The 14,296-nt window shown below is 39.9% G+C and overlaps 1 protein-coding gene across 49 annotated transcripts in view; it reads left to right on the forward strand.

The window, feature by feature from the left end:
- The window catches only part of CCDC7 (coiled-coil domain containing 7), a 434,284-nt gene that overhangs the window by 364,643 nt on the left and 55,345 nt on the right, over positions 1–14,296 (forward strand). For 42 of the 49 annotated variants that reach the window (XM_054436378.1, XM_054436376.1, XM_054436382.1 and 39 more), the window contains one exon: positions 8,660–8,746. The exons of 5 other annotated variants lie outside the window; for them this stretch is intronic. In XM_054436378.1, the coding sequence (XP_054292353.1) occupies positions 8,660–8,746 (87 nt within the window). Of the gene's footprint in view, positions 1–8,019; positions 8,169–8,659; positions 8,747–14,296 lie in introns of those variants that run through there. 2 more of the 49 variants (XM_054436426.1, XM_054436428.1) reach the window with 1 other exon arrangement.

Below are 14,296 nucleotides of genomic sequence, written 5' to 3' on the forward strand. Positions count from 1 at the left end.
AGTCTACAGCTCCCAGTGTGAACAATGCAGAAGATGGGTGATTTCTGCATTTACAATGGAGGTATGGGGTTCATCTCACTGGGGAGTGTCGGAAAGTGGGTGCAGGACAGTGGGTGCAGCGCACCAAGCATGAGCTGAAGCAGGGCGAGGCATCGCCTCACCCAGGAAGCACAAGGGGTCAAGGAATTCCCTTTCCTAGTCAAAGAAAGGGGTGACACACAGCACCGGGAAAACCGGGTTACTGCCACCCTAATACTGCACTTTTCCAACGGTCTTAGCAAATGGCACACCAGGAGATTATATCCCGCGCCTGGCTCAGAGGATCCTACACCCATGGAGCCTCACTCATTGCTAGCACAGCAGTCTGAGATCAAACTGCAAGGCGGCAGCGAGGCTGGGGGAGGGGTGCCTGCCATTGCCGAGGCCTGAGTAGGTAAACAAAGCAGCCAGGAAGCTCAAACTGGGTGGAGCCCACTGCAGCTCAAGGAGGCCTGCCTGCCTCTGTAGACTCCACCTCTGGGGGCAGGGGATAGCCAAACAAAAGGCAGCAGAAACATCTGCAGACTTAAATGTCCCTGTCTGACAGCTTTGAAGAGAGTAGTGATTCTCCCAGCACGCAGCTGGAGATCTGAGAACGGACAGACTGCCTCCTGAAGTGGGTCCCTGACCCCAGAGTAGCCTAACTGGGAGGCACCCCCTAGTAGGGGCAGACTTGACACCTCACAGAGGTACTCCTCTGAGACAAAACTTCCAGAGGAACGATCAGGCAGCAACATTTGCTGTTCACCAATATCCGCTGTTCTGCAGCCTCCACTGCTGATACCCAGGCAAACAGGGTCTGGAGTGGACCTCCGGCAAACTCCAACAGACCTGCAGCTGAGAGTCCTGACTGTTAGAAGGAAAACTAACAAACAGAAAGGACATCCACACCAAAACTCCATCTATGCTTCACCATCATCAAAGACCAAAGGTAGATAAAACCACAAAGATGGGATAAAAACAGAGCAGAAAAACCAGAAACTCTAAAAATCAGAGTGCCTCTCCTCCTGCAAAGGAACACAGCTCCTCACCAGCAACAGAACAAAGCTGGATGGAGAATGACTTTGACGAGTTTAGAGAAGAAGGCTTCAGACGATCAAACTACTCTGAGCTAAAGCAGGAAGTTCGAACCTATGGCAAAGAAGTTAAAAACCTTGAAAAAAAATTAGTCAAATGGCTAACTAGAATAACCAATGCAGAGAAGTCCTTAAAGGACCTGATGGAGCTGAAAACCATGGCATGAGAACTACGTGACATATGCACAAGCCTCAGTAGCCAATTTGATCAACTGGAAGAGAGTGTATCAGTGATGGAAGATCAAATGAATGAAATGAAGCGAGAAGAGAAGTTTAGAGAAAAAAGAATAAAAAATGAACAAAGCCTCCAAGAAATATGGGACTATGTGAAAAGACCAAATCTACGTCTGATTGGTGTACCTGAAAGTGACGGGGAGAATGGAACCAAGTTGGAAAACACTCTGCAGGATATTATCCAGGAGAACTTCCCCAATCTAGCAAGGCAGGCCAACATTCAAGTTCAGGAAATACAGAGAAACCCACAAAGATACTCCTCGAGAAGAGCAACTCCAAGACACATGATTGTCAGATTCACCAAAGTTGAAATGAAGGAAAAAATGTTAAGGCAGCCAGATAGAAAGGTCAGGTTACCCACAAAGGGAAGCCCATCAGACTAACAGCTGATCTCTTGGCAGAAACTCTACAAGCCAGGAGAGAGTGGGGGCCAATATTCAACATTCTTAAAGAAAAGAATTTTTAACCCAGAATTTCATATCCAGCCAAACTAAGCTTCATAATTGAAGGAGAAATAAAATCCTTTACAGACAAGCAAATGCTGAGAGATTTTGTCACCACCAGGCCTGCCCTAAAAGAGCTCCTGAAGGAAGCACTAAACATGGAAAGGAACAACTGGTACCAGCCACTGCAAAAACATGCCAAATTGTAAAGACCATCAAGGCTAGGAAGAAACTGCATCAACTAATGAGCAAAATAACCAGCTAACATCATAATGACAGGATCAAATTCACACATAACAATATTAACCTTAATGTAAATGGGCTAAATGCTCTAATTAAAAGACACAGACTAGCAAACTGGATAAAGAGTCAAGACCCATCAGTGTGCTGTATTCAGGAAACCCATCTCATGTGCAGAGACACACATAGGCTCAAAATAAAGGGATGGAGGAAGATCTACCAAGCAAATGGAAAGCAAAAAAAGGCAGTGGTTGCAATCCTAGTCTCTGTTAAAACAGACTTTAAACCAACAAAGATCAAAAGAGATAAAGAACGCCATTACATAATGGTAAAGGGATCAATTCAACAAGAAGAGCTAACTATCCTAAATATATATGCACCCAATACAGGAGCACCCAGATTCATAAAGCAAGTCCTGAGTGACCTACAAAGAGACTTAGACTCCCACACAATAATAATGCGAGACTTTAACACCCCACTGTCAACATTAGACAGATCAACGAGACAAAGTTAATAAGGATATCCAGGAATTGAACTCAGCTCTGCACCAAGTGGACCTAATAGACATCTACAGAACTCTCCACCCCAAATCAACAGAATATACATTCTTTTCAGCACCACACCACACCTATTCCAAAATTGACCACATGGTTGGAAGTAAAGTACTCCTCAGCTAAAGTAAAAGTACAGAAATTATAGCAAACTGTCTCTCAGACCACAGTCTAATCAAACTAGAACTCAGGATTAAGAAACTCACTCAAAACCACTCAACTACATGGAAACTGAACAACCTGCTCCTGAATGACTAATGGGTACATAACGAAATGAAGGCAGAAATAAAGATGTTCTTTGAAACAATGAGAACAAAAACACAACATACCAGAATCTCTGGGACACATTCAAAGCAGTGTGTAGAGGGAAATTTATAGCACTAAATGCCCACAAGAGAAAGCAGGCAAGATCTAAAATTGACACTCTAACATCACCATTAAAAGAACTAGAGAAGCAAGAGCAAACACATTCAAAAGCTAGCAGAAGCCAAGAAATAACTAAGATCAGAGCAGAACTGAAGGAAATAGACATCCAAAAAACCCTTCAAAAAAATCAATGAATCCAGGAGCTGGCTTTTTGAAAAGATCAACAAAATTGATAGACTAATAAAGAAGAAAAGAGAGAAAAATCAAATAGACACAATAAAAAATGATAAAGGGGATATCACCACTGATCCCACAGAAATAGAAACTACCATCAGAGAATACTATAAACACCTCAACACAAATAAACTAGAAAATCTAGAAGAAACGGATAAATTCCTCGACACATACACCCTCCCAAGACTAAACCAGGAAGAAGTTGAATCTCTGAATAGACCAATAACAGGCTCTGAAATTGAGGTAATAATTAATAGCTTACCAACCAAAAAAAGTCCAGGACCGGAAGGATTCACAGCCAAATTCTACCAGAGGTAAAAGGAGGAGCTGTTATGATTCCTTCTGTAAGTATTCCAATCAATAGAAAAAGAGGGAATCCTCCCTAACTCATTTTATGAGGCCAGAACATCCTGATACTCAAGCCTGGCAGAGACACAACAAAAAAAAGAGAATTTTAGACCAATATCCCTGATGAACATCGATGCAAAAATCCTCAATAAAATACTGGCAAACCAAATCCAGCAGCACATCAAAAAGCTTATCCACCATGATCAAGTGGGCTTCATCCCTGGGATGCAAAGCTGGTTCAACATATGCAAATCAATAAATGTAATCCAGCATATAAACAGAACCAATGACAAAAACCACATGATTATCTCAATAGATGCAGAAAAGGCCTTTGACATAATTCAACAACCCTTCAAACCCTTCATGCTAAAAACTCTCAATAAATTAGGTATTGATGGGACATGTCTCAAAATAATAAGAGCTATCTATGACAAACCCACAGCCAATATCATACCAAATGGGCAAAAACTGGAAGCATTCCCTTTGAAAACTGGCACAAGACAGGGATGCCCTCTCTCATCACTCCTATTCAACATAGTGTTGGAAATTCTGGTCAGGGCAATCAGGCAGGAGAAGAAAATAAAGGGTATTCAATTAGGAAAAGAGGAAGTCAAATTGTCCCTGTTTGCAGATGACATCATTGTATATCTAGAAAACCCCACTGTCTCAGTCCAAAATCTCCTTAAGCTGATAGGCAACTTCAGCAAAGTCTCAGGATACAAAATCAATGTGCAAAAATCACAAGCATTCTTATACACCAATAACAGACAAACAGAGAGCCAAATCATGAGTGAACTCCCATTCACAATTGCTTCAAAGAGAATAAAATACCTAGGAATCCAACTTATAAGGGACGTGAAGGACCTCTTCAAAGAGAACTACAAACCACTGCTCAATGAAATAAAAGAGAATACAAACAAATGGAAGAATATTCCATGCTCATGGGTAGGAAGAATCAATATTGTGAAAATGGCCATACTGCCTAAGGTAATTTATAGATTCAATGCCATCCCCATCAAGCTACCAATGACTTTCTTCACAGAATTGGAGAAAACTACTTTAAAGTTCATATGGAACCAAAAAAGAGCCCACATTGCCAAGTCAATCGTAAGCCAAAAGAACAAAGCTGGAGGCATCACACTACCTGACTTCCAGCTATACTACAAGGCTACAGTAACCAAAACAGCATGGTACTGGTACCAAAACAGAGATATAGACCAATGGAACAGAACAGAGCCCTCAGAAATAATGCCACATATCTACAACTATCTGATCTTTGACAAACCTGAGATAACAAGCAATGGGGAAAGGATTCCCTATTTAATAAATGGTGCTGGGAAAACTGGCTAGCCATATGTAGAAAGCTGAAAATGAATCCCTTCCTTACACCTTATACAAAAATTAATTCAAGATGGATTAAAGACTTAAATGTTAGACCTAAAACCGTAAAAACCCTAGAAGGAAACCTAGGCAATACCATTCAGGACATAGGCATAGGCAAGGACTTCATGTCTAAAACCCCAAAAGCAATGGCAACAAAAGCCAAAATTGACAACTGGGATCTAATTAAACTAAAGAGCTTCTGCACAGGAAAGGAAACTGCCATCAGAGTGAACAGGCAACCTACAGAATGGGAGAAAATTTTTACAATCTACCCATCTGACAAAGGGTTAATATCCAGAATTTACAATGAACTCAAACAAATTTACAAGAAAAAAACAACCCCATCAAAAAGTGGGCGAAGGATATGAACAGACACTTCTCAAAAGAAGACATTTATGCAGCCAACAGACACATGAAAAAATGCTCATCATCACTGGCCATCAGAGAAATGCAAATCAAAACCACAATGAGATACCATCTCACACCAGTTAGAATGGCAATCATTAAAAAGTCAGGAAACAACAGGTGCTGGAGAGGATGTGGAGAAATAGGAACACTTTTACACTGTTGGTGGGACTGTAAACTAGTTCAACCATTGTGGAAGTCAGCGTGGAGATTCCTCAGGGTTCTAGAACTAGAAATACCATTTGACCCAGCCATCCCATTACTGGGTATATACCCAAAGGATTATAAAACATGCTGCTATAAAGACACATGCACATGTATGTTTATTGCAGCACTATTCACAAGAGCAAAGACTTGAAATGTCCAACAATGATAGACTGGATTAAGAAAATGTGGCACATATACACCATGGAATACTACGCAGCCATAAAAAAAGGATGAGCTCATGTCCTTTGTAGGGACATGGATGAAGCTGGAAACCATCATTCTCAGCAAACTATCGCAAGGACAAAAAGCCAAACACCACATGTTCTCACTCATAGGTGGGAATTGAACAATGAGAACACTTGGACACAGGAAGGGGAACATCACACACTGGGGCCTGTTGTGGGGTGGGGGTATGGAGAGGGATAGCATTAGGAGATACACCTAATGTTAAATGATGAGTTAATGGGTGCAGCACACCAACATGGCACATGTATACATATGTAACAAACCTGCACGTTGTGCACATGTACCCTGAAACTTAAAGTATAATAAAAAAAAGAAAAACAAACAAAAAAATAAATAAAAGTGCTGAAAGAAAAAAAAATCTACCAACCAGTAATTTTATTGCTAGCAAAACTACTTTTCAGAAAAGATGAAATATGAAATTACTAAATAAAAATTGAGAGATTTCATTTCTAGCAGAACTGTTTTCCAAGAAATTCTAAAGAAATTTCTTTAGGCTAAAGTTGACCTCTGACAGTAATTTGAATCCCCCTAAAAAAGGTATGAGTTAAATGTTATAATTGCAAAGAGAGTATGTACAAATATATATTCCACCTCTTTTCTTAATTTATCTAAAAGACAACTGTATAAAAAATTTATATAATTGTATCATTTGGCATATAACATATAAGATATCAACATGTGATATATTCACAATAGCATCACAAAGGTGATTGGAGGGAGAAGTGATGTAACACTGTAAGAAAATAACACCAGATGATAAATACAGAGCAAAAAGAGAAAGAACCAAAAAATGTAAATAAGTGTGTTCATGTAACAAATACTATAAACATGTACTTGATCTTCTTTCTTTTCTCAGTTTATTTAAAAGGCATAAAGTTATACAAAGAAATAATTATAACAATAATTATTACATTGTCCTTAATATTTACAGGTATGATATGTATAACAATAGCACAAAAACTGGGGAAAGAGAATAAAGCTATATATAGAGGAGTAATGTTTCTGTATCTCAGTAGAATGTAATTAGTGTAAATGTGAAAAAGATTATAAAGTTGACTGAGGTAATAATTACACATTTCTGTAATAAGCATTGAATTGGACACTTTAAATGGAAAAATAGTATGGTTTAAAAATATACACATTTTTAAAAGCTCAGGAACTCTAAGCAGGATAAGATTTTGTAAAATTTAAAGCAAGAGGATAATAACGTAAGGGAGGAAAATTGTGACTTTTACTAGTTGATAAATCTTTCCAGCACATAACTTTGTATTCCTAGTGTTTAACTCTAAAATGCTCTACTCATTGACTCCCTGCTTATCTAAAAATCCTCTGATTTCTTAGTTCAAATGAATCAGCCTTTCTTACTTATATCGGTAGGAGAAAGACAAAAGAGCTGGAATACATCTGTTAATGTTCCTCAGTTTTCTGTTGCATATAACTATTACTTTTACAAAATGTTGTTATTGAATTATTGAAAACTTGTTTTGTCCAATATGATGCTTTTTTTTTTTTTTTGAGATGGTGTCCCGCTCTATTGCCCAGGCTGGAGTACAATGATGCAATCTCGGCTCACCACAACCTCCACCTCCCAGGTTCAAGCAATTATCCTGCCTCAGCCTCCTAAGTAGCTGGGACTAAGGCGCATGCCACCAAGCCCTGCTAATTTTTGTATTTTACCACACCCTGCTAATTTTTGTATTTTTAGTAGAGACAAGGTTTCACTATGTTGGCCAGGCTGGTCTCGAACTTGTGACCTCGAGATCTGCCCACCTCGGCCTCCAAAAGTGCTAGGATTACAGGCATGAGCCACTGCACCTGGCCAATATAATGCATTTTTACAATGATGTGTAATCTGGTTTCTGCCTCTATTTGAATTATATTGGTGGTATATTTGGGCTGCCATGATAATAGTGCAAATTTTAACATTAATAATGGGCTCAGCCAATTTTCCAAAGCAAGACTTCCACTCTATCGTTCAGGATCATTACAGGTGTCCAACTACCATTACATGCTCTGCTAGAACCAACTTTGACACAAAAAACTTTTAATAAACCAGGTTTACCAGTTCTAATTATCCGTTTTTCAATATGAAATTCTTTTTAGTAGATTTTTTAGTTTTTCCATCATTATACCTAGATACTAGTTTCTAAATCCAACAAAATGTATAAATCACATAAAACTCAAATGAAAAGGAATACAATCCTAATGCTGGTGCCACTACAAATATTCCTGTTTTCTTCTTCGCAGCTACAAAGTCTACCTGCTAAAAGAACCAGAGAGAAGAGACTTTTTCACATTACATGCATTATTTGTTATTCTTTTTTATCACTGATGCCTATTTGAATTATAGTTACACCACCTAAAGTAGACTATTAAAATATTTCTGGATGAGTGAAGGAACTTCTGTTTTATTATATTTTGTGAGTTGTGATGACCATTGTGTGCAGATAGGTCAACTATGAAAAAAAATTTATGTTCCACCTCACCAGATATACCCCTACAACATGAATATGTTCTTAATATATACTTGAAAGTTATGTTATTACCACAAACTATCTAGTGTGATTTAAATTTGCATATGAGATTGCATTATATGGAAAAAATAGTTAAGAAATAAGGTAGCATAAGTCTGTGCTTCAATTTTGTTATTACTTGCTATATGGTCTTGGTCAAATCACTAAATATAACTAAGCCTCAATATAATGAGGCTTATATGATTGTTAATTGCCCTTTCAATTTGAATTCCTATGTTGCTGCAATCTGGACACTTTATTATAATTCTTCTACTCCAATGAAGAATATTAATTATGATAGTATTAGACACATGCACACACACACGTTAATATTTACATTAGAAAAGTGTTTTGAAATCTGTTTACTTTTATAGAGACTGATGAACGATTGCATAGAGCAACTGAGAGAGGTACAATAAATGATGCAATTAAGACACAGTTAAAGAGAAAGAGTTACCCTGGTAAGAATAAGAATTTTTTAAATCTACTTATGGTTTCCTATCTTCTCTGGAGTTTAAGTATGTATCACTAATGACAACAGTACCTATATGTAATTATCACATGAGAAAAAGTCTTCGTGAATTTCCTCCTATAATTAGTTCAACTCTAGTATTTATTCTCAATAGAAAATTAGCTTTAGGGCTCATTTATTTAAAAAGTTATCCATAAAAGTCTAATGCTATAGTGACCTTAGAATATGCTTGCAGATGTATTTCAAATGCTGTTCAATTTGCTATTTATGGCTAATTAGGAAAGTTGCTTTGTATTTGCAAAAGCAGAATTGCTAGCTTATGAACATGATAACAAGATGAATATAACTGATAATTATTTCATTGTTACCCATTCCCTCTTATATCGTTATGTTATCAGGCAAATTGACAGTGTTTCAGCTGCTTTAGTTTTGTTATATGGTTCAAAAATTATACTACTGCATTTTTAGTGGTGAAACACTGACACACTTCTCCTTAATTTTTGGTGTTATACCCATAGAGGCAGAGAGCTTAACAGAGACATAAGGGAAAGAGACAGACAAAGAGAGCCGTGTTAAAACAACTCTCATCCAAAAGTGATTGTGTGTTATGATGGTTAATACTGTCAGTTTGATTGGATTGAAGGATTCAAAGTATTGATCCTGGTGTGTCTGTGAGAGTGTTGCCAAAGGAGATTAACATTTGAGTCAGTGGGCTGGGAAAGGCAGACACATCCTTAATCTGGGTGGGCACCATCTAATCAGCTGCCAGCATGGCTAGAATATAAAGCAGGCAGAAAAACGTGAAAAGGCTAGACTGGCCTAGCCTCCCAGCCTACATCTTTCTCCTGTGCTGGATGCTTCCTGCCCTTGTGTGAGTTAATACTTAATAAACTCCCATCTATATCATCTATATCTATCTGTATATCTATATCTATATCTTCTATTACTTCTTTCCCTCTAGAGAACCCTAACTGATACAGATTTTGGTACCAGGAGTGGCTCTAGAGGAACAGAATATTAAGGATGAAGTTCTTTTGTTGGTTTTGGGGTTTCTGGAGTTGGCTGCTTAATATGATTAAACACAAAAATGTTAAGGACTCTACTTCTAATAGTGTGGAGAACACTGATAAAGAGCCGAAATTCTGGAAAAACAGACACAAGTTCTTATCATGCAAGTGGCTGACCTGCAATGAAAGGTGCATGCACAGCCTCGCCAGGTGTCTACTGTTAAAGTGAGGGCATTGATTGAAAAAGAATGGGACCCTGCAACTTGGAATGCGGACGTGTGGGAGGACCTGATGAAGCTGGGGACACTGAATTTGTAAACTCTGATGAATCTTTTTTACCAGAAGAAACAGCTTCCCCATCCCCAGTAGTGACAACATCCCTTCCCCAACCCATGCTGCCACAAGCCTTTGCATCTTTGTCTGAGGAGATAAACTCTGTGCTGCCTGAGGCAACAGTGATGGCCTCCCCTGAGGCAGTTGCCAGGCAAGATAATGTTTATTCTCCTCAGCAACCACCTCCAACATCCCTGTTTGCTTCTAGACCCATAACTAGACTAAAGTCCCAGCAGTCCCCTAGAAGTGAGGTTCAAAGTGTAACCCACATGGAAGTGCGCTATGCTAAAAAAAAAATGAGTTTTCTAATTTATATGAGCAGAAATGTGAAGAACTTGGAGTCCAATATGCGAGGGCAGGAAGCATCCAGCACGGGAAAAAGATGCCCTCCTTTTGAGAGACAGCTCTTGTCCTGTTACTGGGCTTTGGCAGAAACTGAACATTTGACTATGTGACCTGAACTGCCTATCATGAACTGGATGCTTTCTGACCCATCTAGCCATAGAGTGGGGCGTGCACAGCAGCATTCCATCATCAAATGGAAGGGGTATGTACATGATCAGGCTTGAGCAGGTCCTGAAGGCACCAGCAAGTTACATGAGGAAGTGGCTCAAATGCCCGTGGTCCCCACTCCTGCCACCCTTGCCTTCTCTCCCCAAGCCTGCAACAATGGCCTCATGGGGAGTTCCCTATGATCAGTGGACAGAGGAAGAGAAGAATAAGGCCTGGTTCCCAGATGGTTCTGCATGTTATGCAGGCACCACTCGGAAGTGGACAGCTGCAGCACTACAGCCCATTTCTAGGACATCCCTGAGACACAGCGGTGAAGGGAAATCTTCTCAGTGGACAGAACTTTGCGTGGTGCTTCTGGTTGTGTACTCTGCATGGAAGGAGAAATGGCCAGATGTGTGATTATATATTTGATTCGTGGGTTGGAGCCAATAGTTTGTCTGGATGGTCAGGGACTTGAAAGAAGCATGATGAAAAAATTGGTGACAAAGACGTTTGGGGAAGAGTTATGTGGGTGGACCTCTCTGAATGGTCAAAAACGGTGAAGATGTTTGTATCCCATGTGAGTGCTCGCCAGTGGGTGACTTCAGCAGAGGAGGATTTTAATAATCAAGTGGATAGGATGACCCATTCTGTGGACACCACTCAGCCTCTTTCCCCAGTCACGCCTGTCATTGCCCAATGGGCCCATGAACAAAGTGGCCATGGTGGCAGGGATGGAGGTTATACATGGGCTCAGCAATGTGGACTTCCACTCACCAAGGCTGATCTGGCTACGGCCACTGCTGAGTGCCCAATTTGCCAGCAGCAGAGACTAACACTGAGCCCTCTATATGGCACCATTCCTCGGTACCTGGTGGCAGATGGCAGGTTGATTATGTGGGACCTTTTCCATCATGGGAAGAGCAGAGGTTTGTCCTCATTGGAATAGACACTTACTCCAGATATGGGTTTTCCTGTCTTGCATGCAATGCTTCTGCCAAGACTACCATCCGTGGACTCACAGAATGCCTTATACACCATCATGGCATTGCCTCTGACCAAGGCACTCACTTTATGGCTAAAGAAGTGCAGCAGTAGCATGTTCTCACTCATAGATGGGAGTTGAACAGTGAGAACACATGGACACAGGGTGGGGAACATCACACACCGGGGCCTGTCGGGGGGTAGGGGGCTGGGGGAGGTATAGCGTTGGGAGAAATAACTAAGGTAAATGATGAGTTAATGGGTGCAGCAAACCAACATGGCACATGTAAACCTATGTAACAAACCTGCACGTTGTGCACATGTACCTTGGAACTTAAAGTATAATAAAAATAAATAAGTAAAAACCATGTTTTAAAATGGCCCTGCAAAGCCATATTTTTTGTGGGAGAAATTTCTATCTATAGAGAATCTCCATTAATGCAGCCACAAAATCCCTTTCCAGGCATTTCCCAGATATAGGATAGATTAACTAAGTGCCTGCCATCTTTTAAGTCTTGAAAAGAGACATTTATCATGTATTCTCTCTAAAGGCTGCTACCTGTGAGGCTTCATCTGCGTAATAAAGACCTTGGCATCCACAATCCCCCTTATCTTGACTAAAGCATTTCTTTCCACTGACTTCAAGTCTTTAGACAAAGCTTAACTCTTTCAACCAATTGCCAAAATCAGAAAATCTTTGAATCTACCTCCAACCTGGAAGCCCATGCCCCTTTAAGATGCCCTGCCTTTTTTTATCTGAACCAAAGTACACCTTCCATGTATTGATTTATGTCTTTGCTTATAACTCCTGTCTCCCTCAAATGTGTAAAACCAAACTGTAATTCAATTACCTTGTGCATACTTTCTCAAGAACTCTTGAGACTGTTCCCTGGGCCATGGTCATTCATATTGGCTCAGAATAAACTTGTTTAAATTGTTTAAAAAAAAAAAAAAAAGAAGAAGAAGAAGAAGTGCGGCAGTGGACTCATGCTCTTGGAATTCACTGGTCTTACCATGTTCCCCATCATCCTGAAGTAGCTGGAATGGCCTTTTGAAGTCACAATTACAATGCCAACTAGGTGACAATACTTTGCAGGGCTGGGACAAAATTCTCCAGAAGGCCATGTATTCTCTGGATCAGCATCCAATATATGTTACTCTTTCTCCCATAGCCAGGATTCACAGGTCCAGGAATCATGGGGTGGAAGTGGGAAGTGGCACCACTCACCATCACCCCTAGTGATCCACTAGCAAAACTTTTGCTTCTTGTTCCTGTGATATTACTTTCTGCTCACCTAGAGGTCTTAGTTCCAGAGGGAGGAATGCTGCCACCAGGAGACACAATAATTCAATTAAACTGGAAGTTATGAGTGCCACATGGACACTTTGGGCTCCTCCTACCTTTCAATCAACAGGCTGAGAAGGGGGCTACAGTGTTGGCCTGGGTGATTGACCCAGACTATCAAGATGAATTCAGTCTCCTACTCCACAGTGGAGATCAGGAAGAGTATGCATGGAATACAGGAGATTCATTAGGGCATCTCTCAGTATTACCATGCCCTGTGATTAAGGTCAATGGGAAACTACAACAGCCCAATCCAGGCAGGACTACAAATAGCACAGACCCTTCAGGAATGAAGGTTTGGGTCACTGCACCGGGAAAAAATTTCATAGCCTGCTGAGGTGCTTGCTGAAGGCAAAGGGAATACAGAATGCATAAGTAGAAGAAGGCAGTCACCAATGCCAGCTACAACAACGTGACCAGCTGCAGAAATGAGGACTGTAATTGTCATGAGTAGTTCCTCCTTCTTTTGTTAAAAACACATTTGCGCATGTATACACTTGTACTAAGAACATATCTTCATTTTATTTCCTTTTTCCTTTATCATGTGACGTAAGATTTAAGTATTGTTAACTTTAGGTAACAGTATTTGGGTTGGGGATTTGTGCATTTCTGGTTATATGAAGGATAGTTGTATTATGTTAGGCATAATTATGCCTTTATTTGAAGATTATGTATGATCTCAGGAGATGTGTATGGGTTCAAATTGACAAGGGGTGGACTTATGATGGTTAATACTGAGTGTTAACTTGATTGGATTGAAGGATGCAAAGTATTGATTATGGGTGTGTCTGTGAGGGTGTTGCCAAAGGGGATTAACATTTGAGTCAGTGGACTGGAAAGGCAGACCCACCCTTAATCTGGGTGGGCACCATCTAATCAGCTGCCAGTGTGGCTAGAATATAAAACAGGCAGAAAAACGTGAAAAGACTAGACTGGCCTAGTCTCCCAGCCTACATCTTTATCCTGTGCTGGATGCTTCCTGCCCTCAAACATTGGACTTCAGGTTCTTCAGTTTTGGGACTTGACTGGCTCTCCTTGCTCCTCAGCTTGCAGGAGCTGACCTATTGTGGGACCTTGTGATAATGTGAGTTAATACTTAATAAATATATAATCCTATTAGTTCTTATATATATAAGGATATATATATTATATATATATATATATATATATATCCTATTAGTTCTTTCCCTCTAGAGAACCCTAATACATGTGTATATACATCTGTGCCCACAGAGGAATAATATTAGAAGCTTCATGTTGCAGGAGAAGACTTCAGTAAAATAGAAAATAGTCCACCCAAATAGCTAAATAAAGAAATGTGTACACAACAAGATTCCAAAAGGTAACGAAGAAATCCGTATGTTGGTTTGCTATCTAA

The sequence above is a fragment of the Pongo pygmaeus genome, chromosome 8, assembly GCF_028885625.2.
Source record: "Pongo pygmaeus isolate AG05252 chromosome 8, NHGRI_mPonPyg2-v2.0_pri, whole genome shotgun sequence".
Taxonomy (NCBI): domain Eukaryota; kingdom Metazoa; phylum Chordata; class Mammalia; order Primates; family Hominidae; genus Pongo; species Pongo pygmaeus.